Here is a 23389-nt window from a genome sequence, read left to right as displayed (position 1 = left end):
ATAGTGCTGCTAAACTGGGTATAGTGGCTTTAATCCCAGAACTTGGGGGCAGAGACATATGGATCTCTGTGAGTTTGAGGCCAGCCTGGTCAACATAGTGAGTTCCAGGACAGCCAGGTCTACATAATGAGACCCTGTCTCAAAACAAAATAAAAATTTATGCTGCTATAGATGGTTTGTCCTGGTGATATTATTTTGTTCTAACCTAGATTAACAGAACCCTAATCATAGCCATTTTTCCATGTGCTAAAAACTGAGAACCCAGCCTTGTAGAGCAACAAATTTACAAATATGTTGGTCATTAAAACATAGCCAACAGCTTGAGGTACCTCTTACATTTTCCTTCAGAACAAGAGCTTTTCTGCAGCTGAATTCAGTATTTCCCTAAACTCCCAGTGGGCTAAAATTTGTAGTGGTTTCTGTTGATAGCCTGAAGGGCATCAGAGAGCAGATTTATATCTTTTGTGGTACATTAGATTTGTGCATTGTGATGGCTCATTGAAAAGAGAAAAATTATCAGGCATGGTAGCATACGCCCTTAATCCCCTCACTCAGAAAGCAGAAGCAGGCAGATTTCTTTTCGTTTGAGACCAGCCTGGTCTACATAGTAAATTCCAGAATACCCTAGGTTGTAGAGTGAGGCCCTGTCTCAAAAACATAAAATGAATACGTAAACAAGGAAGTAAACTTCCAGACAGGAGAACAAATCAATACCTGTGCAGAGAGGACCAGAGTATGTGGCTTAATACCATGAGTCATTTATTCAATGGTAAAGAGCTACTACAAACATATTCACCAAGCTCAAGATGCGTCACACAACTTCCAAGTTCTCTCTCTCTCTTTCTCTCCCTCCCCTCTCCTCTCCTCTCTGCTCCCTCCTCCAATCTTCTGCAAAAGAATTTCCAATCTGTTCACATGTATTCAAACCTCTTCTCTCCCTTAGCTCTCACATCCTATTCATACTTGAAGAAAACAAAATGTGTAAGCCATCACAAATTGAGATGATCTCACCTTTTAGCCATGAAGGATGCTAATTCACCTGTATCCACACCCATCCTTCATTCATTGCCTTTCATCTGTCCCAGGCTCTCCTTTACCAGGGACTGATCCTTCTGTGCTTCACACTCTATTTTCTGTGTTACCAGATTATTACAGAACTTGATGCTATTACTCCTCTCTCCTGATTTACAAGCTTCTCTCTGATTCTTCCCTTAACATTTAAACACATTTAGTATTTCCACTGTAGAAATCCAATGCCCTTCTCCCCTCCCATTAATAGTAAAAATCTGACAACCAGAGATTATAGTTATTAAGTACTTAGTGAATGCCAGATATATCCTATGGCCATTCTTTGATGAATTGGTTGAGAGCAGAATGCAGGGAATCTCACCAAGGCATGCCCAGTTTAGAAACTTTCATGTCACTCCTGCTGACTGAGATCCAGCCACGGGGCTGGGAGTACCGAGGGGAGTTCTTGGCACAGATGTTCCTCTTTCATTGATTTTCCCTGAAAGACTGGGAGACAGCCTCAGTTAGGATTGTGGGATTGAAGAGAGAATGGATTTGATGTGTAACTCTTAACTGGATAGGAACTGATAATTGATTAAATGCGGAAGCATTACAAGAATAACATTGTGTTATCGATAGTAAGGTTCTTTCATTGCTACCAATTACAGCACCAGGGACTGGTTTAAGAAGGAAAATGATGTCCATTTTTAGCCACATTTGACTTGAAATATCTGAATCTGGCTGGCTCAGATGTTCATAATGGGGAGTGGGGAAGGTAGTCACAAAGAGAAGCAACCAACCTCGGGGTTCAGATTGTTTCTTAGGAAACAGTTTCTCTTCACTAATCGACACACTCATGATTCCAGATTACACTCGATGGTAGTCTGTAGCATAATGCATTTGGTTGGCTGGCTAGCAACAGGGTTTTCTCCCCACATGCTCTGAGTGTGCCAAAGCAAAGTCAGCTGGTAGTCTGTGTTCTTTCCTGCATGCCACCCAGGGCAAGATTACTGTAATTTGGCTTCTTTGCCATAGCTTTCATTGTTACGAAATTCTTCTGAATATTAGTCATTCACTTATGCTTTCCTAGCAGGATCTGTAAGGAAGTCTGTCCATTCAAATGGCATTCTAAATGAAAGTACAAAGTAAAAACAAATGTTTCATTTCTGTTTTATTCTTTCTAGAGTAACTTTAAGAATTGAGTTCAGTCAAGGTACTATAAGAAAATTGGACCCAGAGAAGAGCATGTCTGATTGCATGCGGGTTGATGCCCCAGGTCCCGCCTCTGAGAAAAAGGTATCGGACGGGTCTGATGCTCTTTGGGTGGATGACACCTAAATGAACATCAGTACAAAGTCCCAATTTATTTCTAATATCAGAGATCAGACCTCTACTCTTGCCTGATGCGTCCAAAACAAAAAGGGGGAACTGTAGAGAGCTGCATAATGCTGCGCCTGAAAGATGGAGCTGGTTTCTGCCTTCCACCTTCCCGATGGTGAGTGCTCTCTGTCACAAACAACTCCACATTTGGCTAAGGCTGAGGATCTGGCTTGCTTCCATGTATGTGGACCTATCTGCATTGCCCACGTGACATGCTGAGGTTGGCTACCCAGAGGCTATTTAAGCTGTGGGCTGGCTTTACCCAGGGTCAGATGATTGTTCAAGGTTCCTGAATAAACTGCATTGAAAATAAATAAATAAATAAATAAATAAATAGAAATTAAAAAAAAAGAAAATTGAAGATATACATGCTATCCTTATTAATATTATTGAGATTCTACCAACCACATAAAAGTTTGTGGTGGTAATTACAGTAGTTATCCATAGTAGATAGTTTCATTCCCATTATAAAATAAATGGAGGAGGCTGTGAGACACTCGGTGGAAGATCACACATTTGGCAGCTTCTCTTGCCAAGAGCCAGTCTGTGACTGAACAGCTGGTTCTGAACCCTGCATGCCAATGAGGATCAGCCGGAAGCTTTAGCTATCTGTTGCTGAGGCTGACCCCGGCTCCCATGACAGCAGCATCAACATTAGGCAATGGCACTAAGATACTCATACACCTTAAAGATCCCTGGTGATAACGGTGTTCAACCAAAGTGAAAAAAATATTAGTTTCCAGTTTCCTACCAAAACATAGCATCTTTTCTTATCATTTTCTAAAAAAAAAAAAGAAAAGAAAAGAAAACAAAACAAAACAAAAATGAACCCATAGTTTCATTCCATGTTCCAACAGGACCCTTGAGAAAATATGATAAACAGTGTAAATCTCTTCTTGACCAAAAAAATACTCTTCTTCTTTACAAGTCATCCAAGAGGCATTTCCAAAGCCTGGGTAACCCATCAATTTTACTACATTTTGTTTTAGGTGAGCACTACAAGTTGAAATTACGTGTATTTGTTCTCTGTGTGTGGCATGGTACAAGTGTGAAGGTTAGATGACAATCCGGGGAAGTCAGTTCTCTCCTTCTATCATGGAGGTTACAGTAATTGAACTCAGGGTGTCAGTCTTACAGCAACTGCCTTTACCCCCCTGCACCATGTCACTGGCCCAGAAAGCAACATCAAAAAAATACAAATCCTTCCTACCTTCCCACTCATCCAACTCAATGCACTTTCTTTCTTCCTCTTAAAAACAAGCAAACAAACAAACAAACAAAAAGACACACATACATACAAAATCAAGAAAACAAACCAAAATATATGAAACAAGATGTCTACGGAAAAAATACCACTGAGTTCACTTTGCATTGGACAGTTACTCCTGGCCATGGGTTCTACCCTAAGTGTGGGTAATATTTCCAGTGAGATCCCACCGGAGAAAACTAATTTTTCCTTTGCAAGCAGGTATCGATTGCAGACAGCTTCTTGGTCAGGAGTAGAAGCCGGGGTGCACATCCCCTTCTCAGAACAGGGACCCTGTCTGGCTTGAACCTGTGAAGGCTTTGTGTGTGCTGCCACAGTCACTGTCAATTCATACATGTATCTGTCCTATTGTGTCTCGAAGATCCTGCTTCCCTGGAGTCATCCATCTCTCCTGGATAGTGCAGTATTTCAGCCTGCTCTTATACATAGACCCCTGAGTCCTGAAGGGAGGTGTTTGAGGAAGACATCCAGTTAGGACTGAGTGCTTCAAAGTCTCTCACTCTGCACATTTCCAGATGTTCTCTGTGTCAGTTCTCATCTACTACAAGAAGAGGTGTCTAGCGGTGGCTGAGTGAGGCACTGATGTATGGCTATAACAGAATATCATTGGAAGGCACTTGATTGCTATATTCCTTTAGCAGAGTGTAGTGTTTGGTGCAGAAAACAACTTTTCTGTGCTTATTTTTGAGAATGTAATTTAGTTTCAACATTTCTCCCTTCCATTTTCTCCTCCAAATCTTCCCACATTCTTCTCCCTTTTCTTCAAATTCATGGCCTCTTTTTAAAAATCAATTGTTATTACATGCACATACGTATCTGATCGTAACTTGTATGTATGTTTTCATGACTTACCACTAGACAGTGGATAACCATTTGGTGTGCTGTTCCCTGCGGGGAAACACCTGTCCTGCTCCTAGCCTTTTTCACTTGCCTACGGTGTAAGGTCAAGGCCTCATGGGTTTTCACTATCTAGTTTGGCTGGTCTGTTCCCATCATCCTTGTTGCGCTCATGAGAAAGCAACTGTTATTTGCATCATTATTATCTCTGAATGTAAATGATCACATATAATGCTTACAGGCTATAGTAATATCTGAGCAAGGATATGAACCCACATATCCCACAAACAATTTTTTTCCCTCTACAGACAGATGATTCAGGTTAAATCAATCCCTAAACATATCTTAAAGCTTATAAGACATTTGAAAAATTTAAATTATTAGTTAATTTTTAGTTAAATTGTGGTCTTATTTAGTAAGTAACCTTCATTTCATTTCATATTAAAGAAGACATATTTCCCAAACCCAAATTCAATAGGACATAGTGTGTAACAATTATCTGGACTCCCCAAAGACCTATTTCAAAAAATTTGATGTTTTTGTTTTGTGTGATACTCTTTCCAAGGTCTTCAAATTTTAAGCATGATTTCTTTGAGGCTCGTTTTTTACATCAATGGAACAGGCTTTTATATCTGTTCGCACCTATCTGGCATCTACTTTTCTTAATAGCACTGCCTTACTTTAATATGAAATTATAAGAAATAGCAAATAAGGTTTACAAGATGCTCATAATTAACACTGCTTCTTCAATTCATTCATCCAATTATTTTGTGTTATATTCAACTCTCTTTGTAATTTTGTGCACTTAGAGTTTGTCTTCTGGCAGAGATCTTGCTTATACAGAAAATAATATCCTTCAAATTTCACAAAGAACATGATGGGAGATATTATGTTTCTTCCTTATAGTTCTGGGCCTTCGCTCATTTTTGTTTGTTTTGTTCTGTTTTTGTTTCGTTTTTAGACAAAGTTGGACAAGGTAGCCTAGGCTGACTATGAACTCAAAAACCTATTTTGCCTTTGCCCTTAACACTCTGCTTAATGGTAGACCAAGAGTTTACAAGAAATAATTAGAGCTTATCATATATCCTCTGTTAATGTCTCCCATTACTGCAAAGAAGAAATACAAGGCACAGGATAAGTATTTAGGTCTAGGAGAAGTATTGTCAAAAACCTATAAATAATACTATGGTCTGTGTGCAAGATGTTACAGTAATTATGGAATAAGAGATTTATTTGGAATAAATTACGGAATAAGAATTGGGCAATATGACATTAATCTGAAACTTTTGTTTGGATTCTTCATTCGATATTAGCTTATACTAAATTTTACGAAATGACATACCTTGTGTTCATATTGGCTTTAAGAAATTATGTCATTGTGATTAGGTTCTTTATCTGGGTAACCTGAGTGGACAATGTTAGTGGCATCTATGGAACCAAAACAATATTCCTGGAAAAGGTACATTTATCTGTTTTAATGAATGATGGCTCAGACGATAGTCACTTAGATGAAGCATTAGCATAGACTTCTTTGGTGTACAGGTTAATATGTGGTAGCCAAAAGAACATATTCTTCATTTCTAACCTACGTATCTATTTCACTTCCCAGAGCTCCGCTGCCTCCTGAGTAAGACATTTCCATTTCACTGTTGCTACAAAATCAGTGTTTAAGATGGAATAGGTGTCTGATAGGTTGGTTTTCCCATCATACCTAAATAAGTAGTCTTCAGACATGTTTTTTTTTTTTTACCAATAAAGACTCAGCTACTGAGATGATGAAACTATTAATGCATTCATCAAATATATAGTACCCATGTTTAAAGCTCCTTTTTTCCATTATCTTATTTACTCTTACCATAATTCATTTTTAGACTATAAGATCTACCATCTTCCGAAAAATGTAAACCCACTACCTTCAAACTCATTATGATGACTAGTAAGGATGTCTCCTCAAGCTTTCAAGTAATTGCCTATATTATAAGATTGCAATTTTCATGTCCCACATGTGTGACTCTCAAGATAGTTGTCCTTTTAATTATGTTTGGTAAGAAAATCTGTAGTTTAATCCATTAAACCAAGTAAATACCTAAATAATTTTATTCATGTATTCAAATGTTATATAATACAATACGTCCAGTAAAGACTGTCTATAGGTGCCGCCACTTTTTATAGTTTCAGACATTATGCTGAAACACTTCACCTCAATATTCTGGTTTTTCTTTTAACTTTAGAAGATTAAACTTTCCTACATCCCTATTTCATGGAAATTTTGTGGCTCATTTTTAAAAGGCTTATTTTCATTTTTAAAATATTTACAAGCTTAATTTATAGCATTGCTTAATTTCTTTATAAGCACATTCTTTTGTTAAAGTGTTGGAGATGGGGGAAATATGTTAGTTTGCATTTTTATTAGATTCTTGAAACCCTTGTCAAATAAAAGGCAATAAAAATTACATTTCACACTAAGAAACTCTCCCCTGGAACTGTATAATATTTTTCAAAGTAAAACTAAGCAATAATTAAGGTTTGGAAAACAGACTTCTTTAATAAATCTAATAAAAAGCAATCCTGCCCCATACTTCCAGGACTCAGAAGATGAAAATAAGTGAGATCCTGTTTTAATAAGTAAGTAACAAGAAAGAAAGAAAAAAGCATGAGTAAGCCACTTTAGAAATAAAATAGTTGAAGTGGTAAGAAAATATTATATAAAATTATAGTCTAACCCATTGAAATACAACTGAAATGAATAAGTGCTTTGGAAGACAAACTATCAAAGCTAACTTAAGAGGAAACAAATCACCCATTGAGAACTCTCATTAGATGATTTACAGTATTTTAAAACTTTCAAGATACAGAAGCATTTAAAGACCATATTTTTTTAAAATCATAGTTTTAAGCAGAATGTGGAGTTTCATGGTTTTAAAACTCCATTTAGTATCTTTGGAAATTGGAATTTCTGTGGAAGCTAATTTCAAGAATATTTCCGCCATCAAGAACAGATAGGAACAACTGATAAGGAAACTGATACGCAGCTTAAACTTTCTAGAAATTTGACCACAGTTGGTCAAATAATAACAAAATGGTACTTTGGTTGGCTTAAAGGAGTATTTCAATGCATTTATTTGTAGGCTAAATTGTTATATAGATACAGGAGCTGAAGGAGAGTGTAAAGTTGACCAATGTGTACATAAGTGTAATTATAACTTCTGCTGATAAAAATCAGAATAGTGCTTATTTTTGGAAGACTGGCAAACAGGCAATGTTATACATTTTGATATATTTGTAGTTACATGGGTAAATTTGCTTACAATATGTCAGGCTTTATATGTTGTCAATAAGCATACATACTTGTAAAATGTATTAAGCTTTACTACATTTCATGATATAACATTAAAAATTCACCCTACCCCCCAAAGAAATAATTGCTATGTATCAACTTTTCTACATATATGATATTTGGGTTTTTTGTTTGTTTGTTTTTTGGTTGGTTGGTTGGTTGGTCAGTCAGTTGGTCAGTCGGTTGTTTGGTTGGTTGGTTGGTTTGGGACAGGGACTCTCTATGTAGCCCTGACTGTCCTGAAACTTCTTCAGTAGACAAGGCTGGTGTCAACTCAGAAATCAGCCTGCCTCTGCCTTCTGAGTGCTGGGATTAAAGGTTTTCACCATCGCACCCACCTTAAATGATGTCATTTAACTGTTGTAGCCATTTTATGAAGTAGGTTTTCTTCCCTTGAAATGTCTTTATGGTGATAGCACACCATAAAGACAATAAGAGCAACATTCAGCCACGAGAAGGTGGAGACTGTGAGGATCCAATGGTCACAGGGACTCACACTGCCATACCACTCAGGCTACCTTGCAGTTGTCTGTGGCTTACAACTGGTATCCCAAGTCCTTCATTATAATCTGCTTTCCTTCTTGTGTCTCAATTATATTGTAAGCAATCATTACTGGTTTCCTAAACTGTTCTACTTGTAAATCTTTTCCTACTTTTTGATACTTTTATGGGCATGAAAAGTCTGCTTTCATATCACTTACTAGTTTTCCTGATGAGATCACTGTCACATCTGATATCTGATATTAGTATTTGCTTGTTAAAGCTCCTCCCATCTCTTTATTCCCATCTTCCTGTGTTGGTGGGTTTAGGGACTTCCTCACAAAACCATTACAAATATAGATATCTTTAAAAATCAAATATGAAAGGGGATTTTTTGACATTTTTGCCTGTGAGTTTAAAGCTACTATGATATTTGATATTTTTCTATTTATCTATATTTTTTCTATTTAGGGAATATTTTTCTATTTATCATAATTTCTATTTGTTTCCTTTCTCCATACCATTAATTGAATTTATTGAAATATCTCAGTTTTATTTTTTCTTTGCTAACTAATTAATACATCATTTCTAATTTACAATGATTATCTTAACTTAGCAAGTTTATCCTAAGTATTTAAATATACTATTCCGTCTCTCTAATATACCTGAAGGGAAAAACAGGCTTAGTATGTTTTTATTTCCCTTTGTTCCCTTGTAACCTTTAGGTCTCTAGTCTTGTGACCCTTGCTGGTATTATTTTGAATTTTATATCTATGTGCCTGTATTTTTAAGATTATATGAAATGTATTGAATAAAATTGTATTTAGATTCAATCTACTTTATTGCTCTTGCTGGCTGTCTAGCCCTTCTTCCATTCTCTGCACTTGAAGTTCTTATTGGCGGTTCATATTGTCTAGCAATTCTTTCAGAGAGAACCTTAAAGTAATAAACTTCAAAGTCCCTTTCAATTCTAAAAATATATTTCTGCCTGTCACTTGGATAATAGTTTGGCTGGGTGTAGAATTCTTACTTCAAAGTTCTCTTTTGTTAGAATAAGAACGTTTTGGTTTTTTTTTCTTTCCCCCACTGCCTTCGTGGATCCTAGGTGGTTCACAAAAAAAAAAAAAAAAAAAAAAAAAAAATATATTAATATCACTCTGACTCTTATTCTTTTGTAAGCAATCATTCTTTTAATTCAGACCACTTTTAAATTTTATTCTTATTCTAGATGTTAACAGACTTCACAACAATGCATGCATGAAGGAAGTGTGTGTGTGTGTGTGTGTGTGTGTGTGTGTGAGTATGTGTGTTTCCGGTTTAATCTACCCAAGACTGTATTGAGTTCTGAAGAATTCTTCCATTGTATTTCTTTAAATACTATCTTTTTTTCAATCTCTTTATTACTTGGTTAAAAAAGTACTATTGAACAGATTTTAGAACTTCTGTGACATTTACATATTGTTATACTTTCGCTTCTTTTTGTGTCTTCCTTACTCCAAACATCCAGCTCTGGGCTGAAGTATCTAACCTCAGTTTGATTTCATCTACTTTTGATTTTTTTTTTCTGTAGGATATTTTTTTGTAGCTTTTGATTTGTTAGAAGTAATACTTTTTTTTTTCTTTTTTTAGGGGGGGTAGAGGGGAGATAGTAGAGCAGGGTGTCTCTGTGTAACCTTGGCTGTCCTGGACTTGCTTTGTACACCAGGCTCTCCTTGAACTCACAGTGATCTGCCTGCCTCTGCCTCCCAGAGTGCTTGGATTAGAGGCATGCGCCACCAAGCCTGGCTAGACTTAATGCATTTCACTCAGATGCCTTCAGAAAATATGTTTTTAGTATTCCTAAGAATTGTGGATAAAGGTTACATCACAAAACTTAGTATAAACAGAGTTCACGTTACTAAATTAACTTTGTTTTGACTTTTGTAATACAATAGCACTTTTGTAATACAATAGCTGTGACAGTTCAGGAACAGAGCTGTGTTTGGCAAGGCAGGTAAAACAAAATTTGATGTTGAACTTGGGTGAGTAGTGGATCTTAAATTTGGAACTGTGATGTAGGAGGACACCACCATCATGGAGTTAAGAGTAGACTGAGAGAGGGTACAAAGAAAAGGTTTTGTGGTCCAGAGTCATTGTGGTGGGTCAGGAGGTCACAGTGATTAAAAAAACATCAAGATATGAGCCTGAGATAATTAGAGTTTGAGGCTTATTAGTAGGAAAAGCTGAGTTCCAAGGAGACTTAGAGAGTACTTGATCATTAGGGATTGCTGATGTAAAGTGTGGAGTGCATGGGAAAAGAAATTAAGACTCCTATGCTTCACACATGAATAATGATGCCTCAGAAACCAATAGCATTGATAGGAAATAATGGCATTCACTTGAAAACTGCTTTTTCGTGACAGTTGTCATTTGGAAGTTATCCTATTACAACTTGGCAACTATAATGTGAATGGCAACAAAACAATGTGTGTTTGATACTGTTCTTTTTCTTTCTTTTAATTTTTTATTAATTATTTCAATTTTTTTTATTTTGTATCCTGACTATGACCCCCTCCCTCCATCCCTCTTCTCTCCTAATCTCTCCCTCCATTCCTCTTCTCCTTCCATACCCCTCCCCTGGTCCTCTGATAGGGGAGGTCCTCCCCCTTCTCCATCTGGCCCTAGCCTATCAGGTCTCATCAGGACTGGCTGCATTGTCTTCCTCTGTGGCCTGGTAAGGCTGCATCCCCAGGGGGAGGTGATCAGAGAGCCAGCCACTGAGTTCATGCCAGAGGCAGCCCCTGTTCCCCTTACTAAGGAACCCACTTGGAGACTGATTCTGTGGGCTAAATCTGAGGAGGTGTTTTAGGTCTTCTCCATGCATGGTCCTTCTTTGAGGTATCAGTCTCTGCAGGGCCCCCAGGGCCCAGTTTTATTTGGCTCTGTTGATCTCATTTTGGAGGTCCTGTCCCCTCCAGGTCTTTCTATCTCCTCCTTCTTTCATAAAATTCCATGCACTCTGCCCAAAGTGTGGCTATGGGTCTCAGCCTCTACTTCCTCTTAAAATCTCAGGAACAGACAGCTTTCCTGAGAGGTGTTTTTCTGTCCAACGATTACAGGGCCATTTGTATTGACACTTAGAAGTGAGGGCAATAGTTTGCCATTTTGCTCTTTATCAGAAAGATTCCTGCCAGATAATGATCTTATATAATCAGGATTACTTGGAACCAGTTATCAATTAGGCAGTTCAAGACATCAAACCTCCTCGCTGGACCAGAAATATGGGTCACACTGTCACCCGTTGAGCAGTGCTAGAGTGCTGCATTTTCAGACTCTGGTTTTATATTCCAGTGATGATGAGGGAGGAGGGGAGCTCTAACACCTTCAAGACTGCTAATCTCTAATTAGCAACCTAACATCTTCATTTGCCTCTTTTCAATTTCTGGAGCAAGGTTGACTGACAAAGGAAGAAATTGATCCTGCTGCTGGTCTGGCTTACGAGGGGTTGTATTACAACAAGAGGTACACAAAGAAGTCATACCAATAGGGAAATTAGTAGCAGCCTGCATAAAATGAAGCTGCTGGTCATTTTCAGACAAGGCACAGCTAATGGTCCACACATTTAGGATGATTAGATTGCATGAAGAAAAATATCTATGAAATCATAGCTGTGTACCGCCAGTGACTCAATTAGCTTTTCAAAATTGCTTGATTAAGACAAGCATGGTAATGTAGTAGCATTGAAGACAACTATTAAATACTTTACAATGCATGTTACATTTGCTCTAGGCTATTAGCCAAACCTTATGTTGTACTTTGCTGTTATAACTTGGGTATCATACATATAAAAAGCAAAGTCGTTCTTTTTTACTTTTGAAAAGCTTTTAAGCTTGCCAGGATCCTCTTAACATCAACACAGATTTAAAAAAAAGAAAAATAAGAATTTTTGGTTTAAATAAAAAACATAAATAATGTATCCAAAACAATTATAAATGTTGCCTGCAACTTAAACTAAAGAAAAGACTATTTCCATAATTTTTATTTAAAAAAAAAAAACAACCAAGGCAGTAATTTTTATTTGCCTTGAGTTTAAATTTATAGTGTGGGTCCTCATTAAAGATACTGAAAACACAAATGGAATCAGGGCATGTATTTCTGTGTTGCACAGATTGTATAAAGTATAGAGACGTTAAGGTTTCTAATTTCTTTAAACAGTTTCTGTGGCATTGAGAAGACTTGACAAAAGCCAGTCAGTACTCAAACTCTTCAAGTGGAAAATAGTAACAGAGCCCTGTAATCATAGGGCTCAGGAGGCTGAGGCAGGAGGATGCAAGTTAAAGGCTGTGTGGACCACACAGAGGGACCTCCTCTCCTCTTCGAACAAAGGAGGGATGAGTCCAGAAGGGAAGCAAGAAAGCAGTCCGGTCCTCTAAAGCATAGGTCCCTGCCCAAGCTGAGTATGCACTTCTGCTTCTGTCTCCACAGAGCATCTGCACGACCACCACTGCATTCTTGCATTTTTTCTTCCTGGCTTCATTCTGTTGGGTCTTGACAGAAGCGTGGCAGTCATATATGGCTGTAACGGGGAAAATCAGGACTCGGCTTATAAGGAAACGCTTTTTGTGCCTTGGATGGGGTAAGCATATTAATAGACTTTTCATACTTTTCTGAAATAACATTGAGCAGTAACGTCATAAAATAGTAAAAAAAAAATCTATCCAGGTTATTTGTGTCTATGTATATGAGAGGGGCCATTTTATGAACATCCACAGGATGATTATTACCAAATGTTTTAGTTAGCTAACTAACAGTTAATATATTTATAGGGTGTACCCTGAGACCTGAGCTACCTAAAGTTAGAAAGACAATGTGTTCTTTGCTGGTATTTTTTGAAAATGCAAAATGCTTTAAATTGTTCAGGGCCCAGATCACGTTATTCACTGGACATGTAGCAAAACCCTAGTAAACCTTTAAGTGTTTTATTCCAAGAAATCTCCAAAATGTCCATCATTACTGGGGAAAGTCTTCAGTTGCTTTATGACATAGATATCTTAAATATCAATGATTTCATGAGACAAATCTAAATGAGAGGATAGTTAATTTTTTTAAAGCCAGTTTTAGAAAAAGTGCAGAAATTTTTCATATTTGTTTTTGAGTCTTAAAAATTCCTATGCTGAAATGATAGTACACAAAAAGAAATGTGTACACATATACACACGTGTGTATGCTTGCACACACATGCACACGAACTGCTGCCACTATATAAAATTAGGAGAATAGGATGTAAAAGGGAACCTGGGTGATTATAGGCTGGTGAACTTACTGCAAGACCAGAATAACTCATCCTGAAGAAACAGGATCAAAACCACTTAAAGACTATCTGCCAGCATCCGGCAGAGGTGTACCCATATTCAGCTGATATATGAGGACTGTTTGGAGAAGCAAATGGAAAGCTGAAGAATGTGTTCTACTCACTTTCGTAAGATTTTTGTCTAGATTCCATGACAAAGATCTTCTAAAGTTCAGGTAGTACTGAACAAAGGAACATTTTTGCTGTGAATTAGGACTATATTTCTAAGGAAGAGAGAGCACAAGTATAGGAAGTTATTTCTTAAAGAGTGATTTCCTTGCCAGTAACCAATAACTACCTTATTTAATATGGTGAATAAAGATCTTGAAAGAAGCATTTGCTGTTCACCTCCAAAGTTGGAGATAATATCAAAATTCTCTGAGTAGGAAAGAGCTATATAGAATATTGGTGGACAGAAGCATACCACAATGAATTTAGAACACAAAGAAAGTCCAATTTATACAAAATAAAGACCACTAATTTTCTAGCGATTATTTGCGGTATAAGGTTTTTTTCTAATGAACTCTATCCATTCAATCAAAATATTCAGTTACAAATAGCGTTCAGGATAAGGAATGAAGAGGGGAAGGAGAAAAAGAGGAATGAAAATAAAATTTATTTTATAAATGTATAGCTCTCCGTATTAATTAAAAACAAGGCAATTCCCCTTGACATGCTCTTCATACTTCTTGTCTTTAAATCTGGTACTATGTAATGTTAGTACAATAGACTCCCAGAAGATAGAAAATAGCAGGAAGTATGGGAAATGGTAAGAAGAAAGAGGCCAGGCAGACGGGCTACAAGAGTATGATTCACTGATATATTTTATTTTAACCAAATTTAGATTTGCTTGAATGTCCAAATATGTTGATGTATGCAATGCAATAAGTCTTAAGATCAGAATTGGTTTAGGTTTTCAGGTAATTGAGTCCTCTGTTCCTGCATCCTTGTTGTTTTGAGTAAGTTGAAAAGAAAATGTCAAGTGATAAAATTTATTTTGGTGGTCTTCCATGAGCTGAACCTGATATGGCTCAGTATGTGGCTACCTTAGTGCTCTTCTCGCACGACAGTCCATCCAACCTGGGTACCAGTTTCCTGCCTTTCTGGTTTTATAACTACAGATTTCCTTTATAACAGTGCAACTCCCTTGGAGAAAAAAAGAATAACTTTAAAGATATACTCAATCTGTGTTATTACTTCTCTTTAAAACTATGTCAAATTCAGCGATAATCTAGCTACACTAGGTCAGTGCACAAAGTTAAAAAAAAAATCCACCTGTCTCTTGTATGTTTGCGCTTGAAAGAAATTTTTTAACATAAACATACCTTGTGAGATGACTCCTCCAACAGCAGTTGCTGTAATCTGAGTATCTGGAGTTTGTCCATGCTTGTCCTGTCCGCAGTGGCTATGGCTGCATATGAAGTGTCACCTTGCTTTTCTTGCAGGGCTGCCGGCTTTAGTAGTGGCCACGTCTGTAGGCTTCACCAGGACAAAAGGCTATGGCACGGATCACTAGTAAGTCCATCTAAGATGATACCCATGTTGATAACTAAGGAAGCAGGTTTTCGTGTTCTTGACCGTTCATTTGCTTTGTCATTGAATCATTAACAATGATAAAAGCTTGAGGAATGACACAAGGTCACTTATATGCACAAAAGAGAGCAGCACAGCTCTTTTCAGAATCCTCATCTCTGTTTCCAGTTCTTCCTGAGAGTTTTTTCCTTTAAAGATATATAAATATGCACTGTAGATGTCAAAACTTAAATATTCTTTGCTAGAAATGATTAAAAATACTGATGTTATTTTTATGCTATGTTTTACTGTGTGACTCTTCCATCAGCTTCAAGTATCATTGATGTCTAGGTCTAATATCATTAGCTTTTAATTCAGGTTTTGTTGCTGTTTTATAGTGATATCATACTGCAATTGATCAGTCAGGACCTAGATTCCATATTAGAAGTTCCCTAAACTATCAAAGAGATTAGAAAGGGGCATGATGGCCCTTCTTATGCCTATGGTGCTCATAAAGTCCGTGAGGACATTTATAGTAAATATTAACCTCAATATCTGGAAAGTGTGCATACTATTGAACAAATGTAACAACATGGCATTCTGTAATTGTCTCCAGGTATAAGTTAGGAATTACTGATAAATAGGCCACATGTTGTACTCAGCAAATTAAGAGTGCATAAAAGGATATCACTTCATCTGCCCATCTCAATGACACCTTCTTAGAGGAAAAAATAAAATAAACTCCCATCTTTGGAATTCTTGATTGTACATGCCATCAATATCACTGAAAGAAAATGCTAAACATTCATTTAAGGACTGCTATTTACTACAGCATGGTTATAGCTCCAAGTTATTACTTTCTCTATTAAAGTAACTATCTTGGTATGAATGGAGTATTTGTAAAACACCTCAGTGTAGTATACTTTTGTGTTTATAAAGGTCAAAAGCATGCCAAATTATATGTTAATCTGTAAATACATGCACACATATCTGTAACTGTATATTCTAGTGTTTCAGGGTGCATATATAATTACTAGATTAAAATTTTAACCAAGGTATAACTAGAAAGGCTCATTTATGCTCTTAAAGGTATCATTTTATCGGTGATTTGGCAAACAGTATGGAACCATTACCTCAATAATTATAGGGCAGAACACTGTTAGAGGACGTACAGAACAGTGACTGCCGCATGGACTGAGGTGGTGAAAGGGGCAAATATCAGAAAGACAGTCATGAAAAACTGCCATGGCTGCACACCAGCAGTGAGATACAGTCTTCCATACTTTTCTCGTCACTGTCCTGGACTGTGCAGTTCCAGATGCTGCAGCCTGCAGACACCCATACTGTGCCCTCTGGCCTCTTCATTTTCTTTAGATTCAGAGAATGAGCACTTTTACCAAAAAGAGTTCCACAGCTCCATGAGTGCAAACCTGCATCTCTTGGTGAAGTTAGTCTGTGGAACAAACACAGCTGCACCCATTCTACATCACGATCTGACTCCAATGAGTGCTCTTGGTGGTCTGGGAAACAGTAAAAATAAAGGAAAAAAATGTAAACATCAGTTATCCATTTCATGCCCTGGTGACTTTTAACCCAGTTTCTCCCAGTATCTCAATGGATCTCAAGGAAACGCAGGTAAACTGCACAAATTTCTAAGCACACTGAAAGAGCCTGCCAGGGAGATAAAACAGCATTTGTTAGGTGATAGTCTGTGCGCTGAAAACAAAAGTAGAAATTGCAATATACAAATAATTCATATAAAATATTTTACCTTCAAAGCCCAATAGTTGTTTGTCTCCAGTGAGGTTTGTGTACTGTTTTTTGCTCATTAAATGTTCTACTTCTAGGTTTTTCTACAGCTTCTAAGGTTTAAGTTAAAAATCTTTGAAATGTGCCAGCACTGCAAGGTCAAATTCTAGTCTATGCTGTTTGCATCACAATTCAGAGTCCTGATGCTTATCACTGATTTTTGTTAGTTCTATCTAATGCTATTTTTAGCTGCTGGCTGTCTCTTGAAGGAGGACTGCTCTATGCCTTCGTTGGACCTGCTGCCGCTGTTGTCCTGGTAAACTCTTAATTCACTTACTTGATTGCTTAGCACAGAAGAAAGATTATAGTGGTTCACTTAGAGTGGCAATTTTGATAAAATGTTTGAAGGGTTGAAATTTTAAAGTTCAACTACTTATTACTTCAATTTTAGTATCAATTGCTTTCAATCTTATATTACTCTAAAATATTCATATTTAAGTACTAAAGATTATTAAACTTGGGAGAGCAGAATTCCTCTTACAATGATTTTAGATATGTGAAGAAGCTCAAGTGAACTTCAGTTAGTTCCTTCTCTACAATATATGAAAATCCCATTCTTTATTTTTATTACAGCTCTATATTATTTTGTATAATGTGTTTACATATGAATAGAGAGATTTATTCAAGACTGCCACTCCCAAATGACTTTACTTATCTATCATTTATCCATCTGTATACATACATACACACATACATACATGCATACATTCATACATGCAAACATATCAGTTTCTCAGCCTCAATGAAACAGACATTTTAGAATGGATATTTCATATTCCACAGTCAATCCTATGTATTCTAGTATGTTCAGAAGCCTCCCTACCTCTGCCTCCCACATCTCCAGACTTTTTGATGTTCCTGTGGGTCAATATTGTTCCAAGTTAAAAAAAAAAAAAAAAAAAAAAACACCAAAAAATGTTAGGTACAAAGATTTTAATTATTTTCTCCTTAGAACAACAAAATATTTCCCTAATTTAAAAAATTATAACATGCAAAATTTTCTACCAATTTTCCATATTCTCTCTTGCCCTACTTCTTCTCTCTCTCTCTCCTAATCTCTCTCTCTCTCTCTCTCTCTCTCTCTCTCTCTCATACTTATCAATTTGGCTTTATTAATCTGAAGAAAATAAAGACAGAAAGAAATGATCTAGGTTTAATATATTTACTGTTCAATTAGACTATCAGTTAATTACCCTTTAGTTTTTTAATGATTCTTTCAATAACTTGTAAGCTGAAAATGTCCTTTTTAATAACTATTTGAATCTTTCTTCCTTTAAAAATTGTTTTATTCTTTTAAGCTGTAACAAGAAAAAATAATTTATTTCCCATGATTCACAAGATAAATACATAGGTAGGTAGATAGATAGATCCCTGAAGACATGAATGTTACAGAAAAGCACAGGGAAATTGAAACTATTAGGAACACTTTCGTCTGTTGCTTTGGATTTTTATTAAATTAATTAAATCAATGAGTTACTTTCCTAAGCTGCTAGGTTAATAGCCCTATTCACCTAGGTTAATAACCCTATATGATCTGTATATAATTGAAACACCAATACAGTGGTTCTGTTGGTCACAAGTTCTCTCATATTTAAGTTATGAATTAATAGAATCTATGGATTTTAGATTTTATCTTAGTTCATTCAAATAAAGGGAAGCACAATGCGCATTCTCTGGACTGAGGGATATCTTGCTGAGATAAGCATGACACCTCCTAAATCACTACTTAATAGACATGCTCTGCATATTTCTTAAGTGGACAGAGTTCTGCCTTCTTTGAGTAGAAGACGAACAGCTGCATTATATTCTGAAGACTGCTAGTAGAGGGTAAAGGGCTAAGTAAGGTGAAAAGAAAAGGCTTTTTGATTTTCTTGGTCTTCCTATCGGGATGGATATTCATCACCGCCATCTTGTAACAGTCACTATCGCAATGCCTGAACAAGCGTACTTGAAAAAGAGCATTTTCTTATGGAGTTCTCTTCAGCTGACATTGTGCAAAAGGCCATGTAAGTGAGAGTAAGGAAGTCTTAGAAATTGCTGAGAAGTGCTCAGGAGAGTGTACTTTATGAATTGGTGTCAGCATCCATCTCCTGAAGGAATCTGGAGATTGAACAGGTTTTCATTTTTTAGAAAACATGGAGTATCAGAAAGCACCTTCCACCCCATACCACACTCCCACCACCACCCTCCCTGCTAGGGTGACTTCTCCATTCTGTCTTCTCTCATGGAAGCAGTGACAAATCCTCAGTACCTGCCTAGGCTCAGCCCAGCCCCCTACTGGGAGGTTTAAAGTAGTTGGGCTTCTTAAGAATAGGTCAAACTCATTTAGCCCATTGTCCATTGTTTCAGTCAACTTTCCTTAGGAAGAATAATGCCGAATTGATGGAGTTTGATACCATTTAAAAGTTAGACAACTGAAGGTTAATTTCACCATGTTAAACTGCAAACCACGGAAATTAAATGAGTTTAATGGACTTTAAATATTGAAAGCACTCACTGCTGTTGAACTGCTCACTGTGCCTTTAAGAAGTTATGCGTTTCACTCTTCAGAACCATGCACCTCCATGGGGATTTAAGGCTTGCTTTCTGGAGAAACAGGGACCTGATCCCCTTTAGTATCATTGAAAGGTCAACTTTGTTTCTATTTGACAGGTCAACATGGTGATTGGCATTTTGGTATTTAATAAACTTGTTTCCAGAGATGGGATCCTAGATAAAAAGCTCAAACACAGAGCCGGGTAAGCTGACATTAGTGGATTTTGAAGGTTCTTTTCAAGTATATTCCATAGTCCAGGTCTAGCCTGTCACTTACATGGGGCTGTGTCCTGACTTTACTCTTGATGTACTAGTATGTCTGGTAGATTCTGTCATTTAAGGTTTCTTTGCTTTAATATCATATTACATGGTAGAAGTAATAAATCTACTATGTATGCCAAGGGTGATTTGTTGAAACTAACACTGTATAGAAGAAGATAGCATGTAGAATAATGAGAAAATAACAATATATAAAATAAGAAGATATAGGTATGTTTATTGCTTGGCCATCTGTTAAGATTGAACACTAAGCCAGGATTAAAAATAGTTGTTCTAAGGTAAGGAATTTCAAGCCCCAACTTTTTTTTTTTTGTCCTGTCCCACAAAGGACAGGAATGGCATTAAACAAAATGTCAGTTTGAGACAGAGCGGAATTGGAACAAGTAAAACTAAATAGAGTATAATAGTGCTTTTTTTTTAGGGGGAGGGATATTCTCTCTACATAATTGTACAGAACAGAAAAAAAATCCACTTAACCACTTAAAATAAATATATATCAAACATTCTTATCACATATTTGCATTCTTTTTACATTTAAAATATTATTAGGAAAGTTATTTGTAATTTTTATTTGTCTATTTTAGACATTTACAAAATCAATACAAACAACTACCTCTTTTTTAATGTTATTATTATATCAATGAGCACTTCATATATAGATTTATGGAAGCATTTCAGGTTACAGAAATACCCCATTCTAAATATTTGTGAAAATTTGAGTGAGGTATCAATGCCCTTTATTTCCTCCTGGGTCTTTTCTTACAAAAAGTTACAACTTTCTCCTTTCTGGAAAAAAATCTACCTTTATTCAAAATGTATTTGTATGACTGTTTTTTTTAATATTTATGGTATTTTTTAAAGGTCATAGTATGTGATCACTTACTGGTGATGAATTTAAGATTTTTCTGGTTTTATAACTTGTGTGATTATAAAGTAAGTTAACTCAACGAGTTCTTTCCCCTGGTAAAATACTAAATTTAATGGAGTTTGATAAAAATATTCAATATTTTTCACATAAAACCCTAGAGCTACAATGCTGTACTCAAAGAATCAGCTGACGCTCTTTCCTGAGTCAGGGTCACCTTTTAAATTACATGCTGCTTTAGAAATACGCTTCTAAATCCTCCTGAACTTATTGCCCACACAAGTTTTATGCCACCTGACATAACATTTCCAAGGACTTACCTGTGTTCGTTTGCCACATGTGGCTGGAATAGAGTAACCATTTTTTTTTTTCCTGTTGATCAGATGAAGTACTGGGTAGAGATGGTCGGCTCTGATACTAGTGGCATAAAGGAGTTTTCTAACAGAGGTATTAGAGATCAAAACTCTGTAGTGCTCTAGCTGCATACATCATCTTTCTGAAACCCAGTCTCCTCATCCATTAATAGGAAAATTGCTTTTGCCTCATTAACCATGTGAAGTAATGCATACAGTGATTTCGCAAGAACATTAGCAGCTGGCAAGCCTCACTCAACAAACAGTGACTCTTCTGATGAATGAAATAACATGGCAATAAAGGTCTCTATGAGCTCATCATCCAAGACAGTGAGGTCAGAAGAGGAGATGAGCTCATTAAAATGCTGAAGAGTTCTCAAACTCGTGGCCAGTGTCTCTTTTTCACACTTCATTATTTTGTGAGTCATGTCAAGTTTGAGTCACTTTTCTCTACAAGTCTCCCTACTTGTAGAATTCTGATCACTCTCCTGAGCAGAGTAGAGCTGTTGAGGTAACGACCAAGTTTAAATGACATTATCGAATAGAAATTCTCAGGTAAACGAAGGTATAGATAGAGTTGAATTTGTTCTCTAATCTGAAGTGTGAATAAAGGAAATTTTTAAAATATATATTATGACTATGGGAAGTTTAGTCCACAGAGAAGCAGTGAAGAGAGTGATAAAAACTTCAGTGAGGAGCTTAATCAGATGCACCGAGAAAGCACTGAGTCTGGTTGATACAGACTGGCTTAATAACTGATTCACTCATTGGATATATACATATCTATATATGCATATATAGAGAGAATATTTTCTGAAACTAGATGACATGATTTAAAGTAGAATATAGGACCAAGGTATCCATTCTTCCATTTTTCTTTCTATTTCTAAACTTATTTGCTTTTTTATACTGTATAATCACCTATTAGAAGTATCAAAGCATATCTTTTGTGCTCAATAAATATTTATAAATGAATTAATGAATAAATGTTTAATAAATAATTAAAAAATCCTGACAAGCTGTGTAACACCTAAACTATGAAAAGTTTTCTAATACATGAAGTACATTTACCAAGGGTGCTTTATTGAAAATAACAGTATCTATTATGTAAAATGATAAGTGGAAATAACTACAAACAAGATAAATTATAGTGTACAACTTAAAACAAAATTTTAGAACATCTTAAAACAAAAGTTATAGCTTCTCGAGTTTTTCAATGGGGTTTCCTGTGTACCGGATTAAACTCCTCTGTCATATCTACATGGAATCAGAACTTAGCTTAGCACAGCTGTTTATATTTTTCATGAATTTTCTTAAAGTAGAGGAGAGAATATTTTGTTTTCAGGGAATCTGTTAGATATTAACACTAAAATAGTTGAGTAAATTTTCCTGAAAATAGCAGAAAAAAGGTCAAGAAGAGAATGAGAGCAATGGACTTCAAGTCTTGTGGTGGTAATTATAAAGGTAAAGATAATCCTGGGTACTCACCATCATTTCTTTGTAGTCATCTTTGATTGTTTAATTTTGCCTCAGAGCCCAGAGGAAAGGTACCTTTAAATTAAGAAATAGATACATCCATGGCCAAGGTCAGGGCACAGTCATCAAATTACCTATTTTCTGTGGTAAAAAAATAATAAATGATAAATACATGCCTTTTTAATAATAATGTGTCTAAGTTTAACATGAAAGAGACTCAGGTATATGTTTAGGGCAGTTGTCAGAATGACCCATGAAGCATTAAAAAGGACAGGTTTCTGGGTCCTCTTCATTAGAGTGTTTGGAGATGAGCTAAGATAGATCTATGAAGACATTAGAAAACTGAACCAGATCTGCTCTGGAACAAGACTTGGCAAGCCTATAGAACCATTCAGAGAGTAAAGTACACTCATCATTACAAGTTCGTGTGCATGTGTGCTAGCACATAGACCCTGGGATCAGTCTATCAGCAAAGCGTGTGAGTTATAACCTAACTGCAAAACTTTGATTTTTTTTCTCATAAGAACTGGTGATCGACCTAGGATATAGTTCAGGTTTAGTGAGTGTAGTCATTTGAAAGAAATCAGCCACTCTCTCCTCTACCAGTTTTATATATAACATTATAATATATTTATAAACATTATATATAATATATAGCTATAACATTAATTTTAAAACTTAAGAGAGTAAACTTGTTCTAGATATAAATATTACATGGGAATAAGTAAAAAAAGTATACCACAGAAAATTATTTCAAAATGTTTCAAAATTTAAGTAATTTTTTTGTTTTCCCAGAAGGTTTGTATTTTAATAAACACAAAATGTTTTAGGAAAGACTTTTGTAAGGAAAATGAATGCAAAGTTTTTTCTATGTAGCCTTATCTTGATTCCAATAAGTAATATATAAGATCTACACTATTTG

General features: G+C 36.1%; 1 protein-coding gene across 4 annotated transcripts in view; it reads left to right on the top strand.

Moving 5' to 3' along the window:
• The window catches only part of Adgrb3 (adhesion G protein-coupled receptor B3), a 773277-nt gene that overhangs the window by 703557 nt on the left and 46331 nt on the right, over positions 1-23389 (top strand). For all 4 annotated transcript variants that reach the window (XM_060369803.1, XM_060369806.1, XM_060369804.1 and 1 more), the window contains 4 exons: positions 12774-12924; positions 15084-15153; positions 17149-17215; positions 19612-19697. In XM_060369803.1, coding sequence (XP_060225786.1) covers positions 12774-12924; positions 15084-15153; positions 17149-17215; positions 19612-19697 — 374 coding nt within the window. The remainder of the gene's footprint in view (positions 1-12773; positions 12925-15083; positions 15154-17148; positions 17216-19611; positions 19698-23389) is intronic.

Source organism: Meriones unguiculatus, chromosome 16 (genome assembly GCF_030254825.1).
Source record: "Meriones unguiculatus strain TT.TT164.6M chromosome 16, Bangor_MerUng_6.1, whole genome shotgun sequence".
NCBI lineage: Eukaryota > Metazoa > Chordata > Mammalia > Rodentia > Muridae > Meriones > Meriones unguiculatus.
The sequence above is the reverse complement of the archived record's forward strand: the minus strand, read 5'-3'. Positions and strand labels throughout refer to the sequence as shown.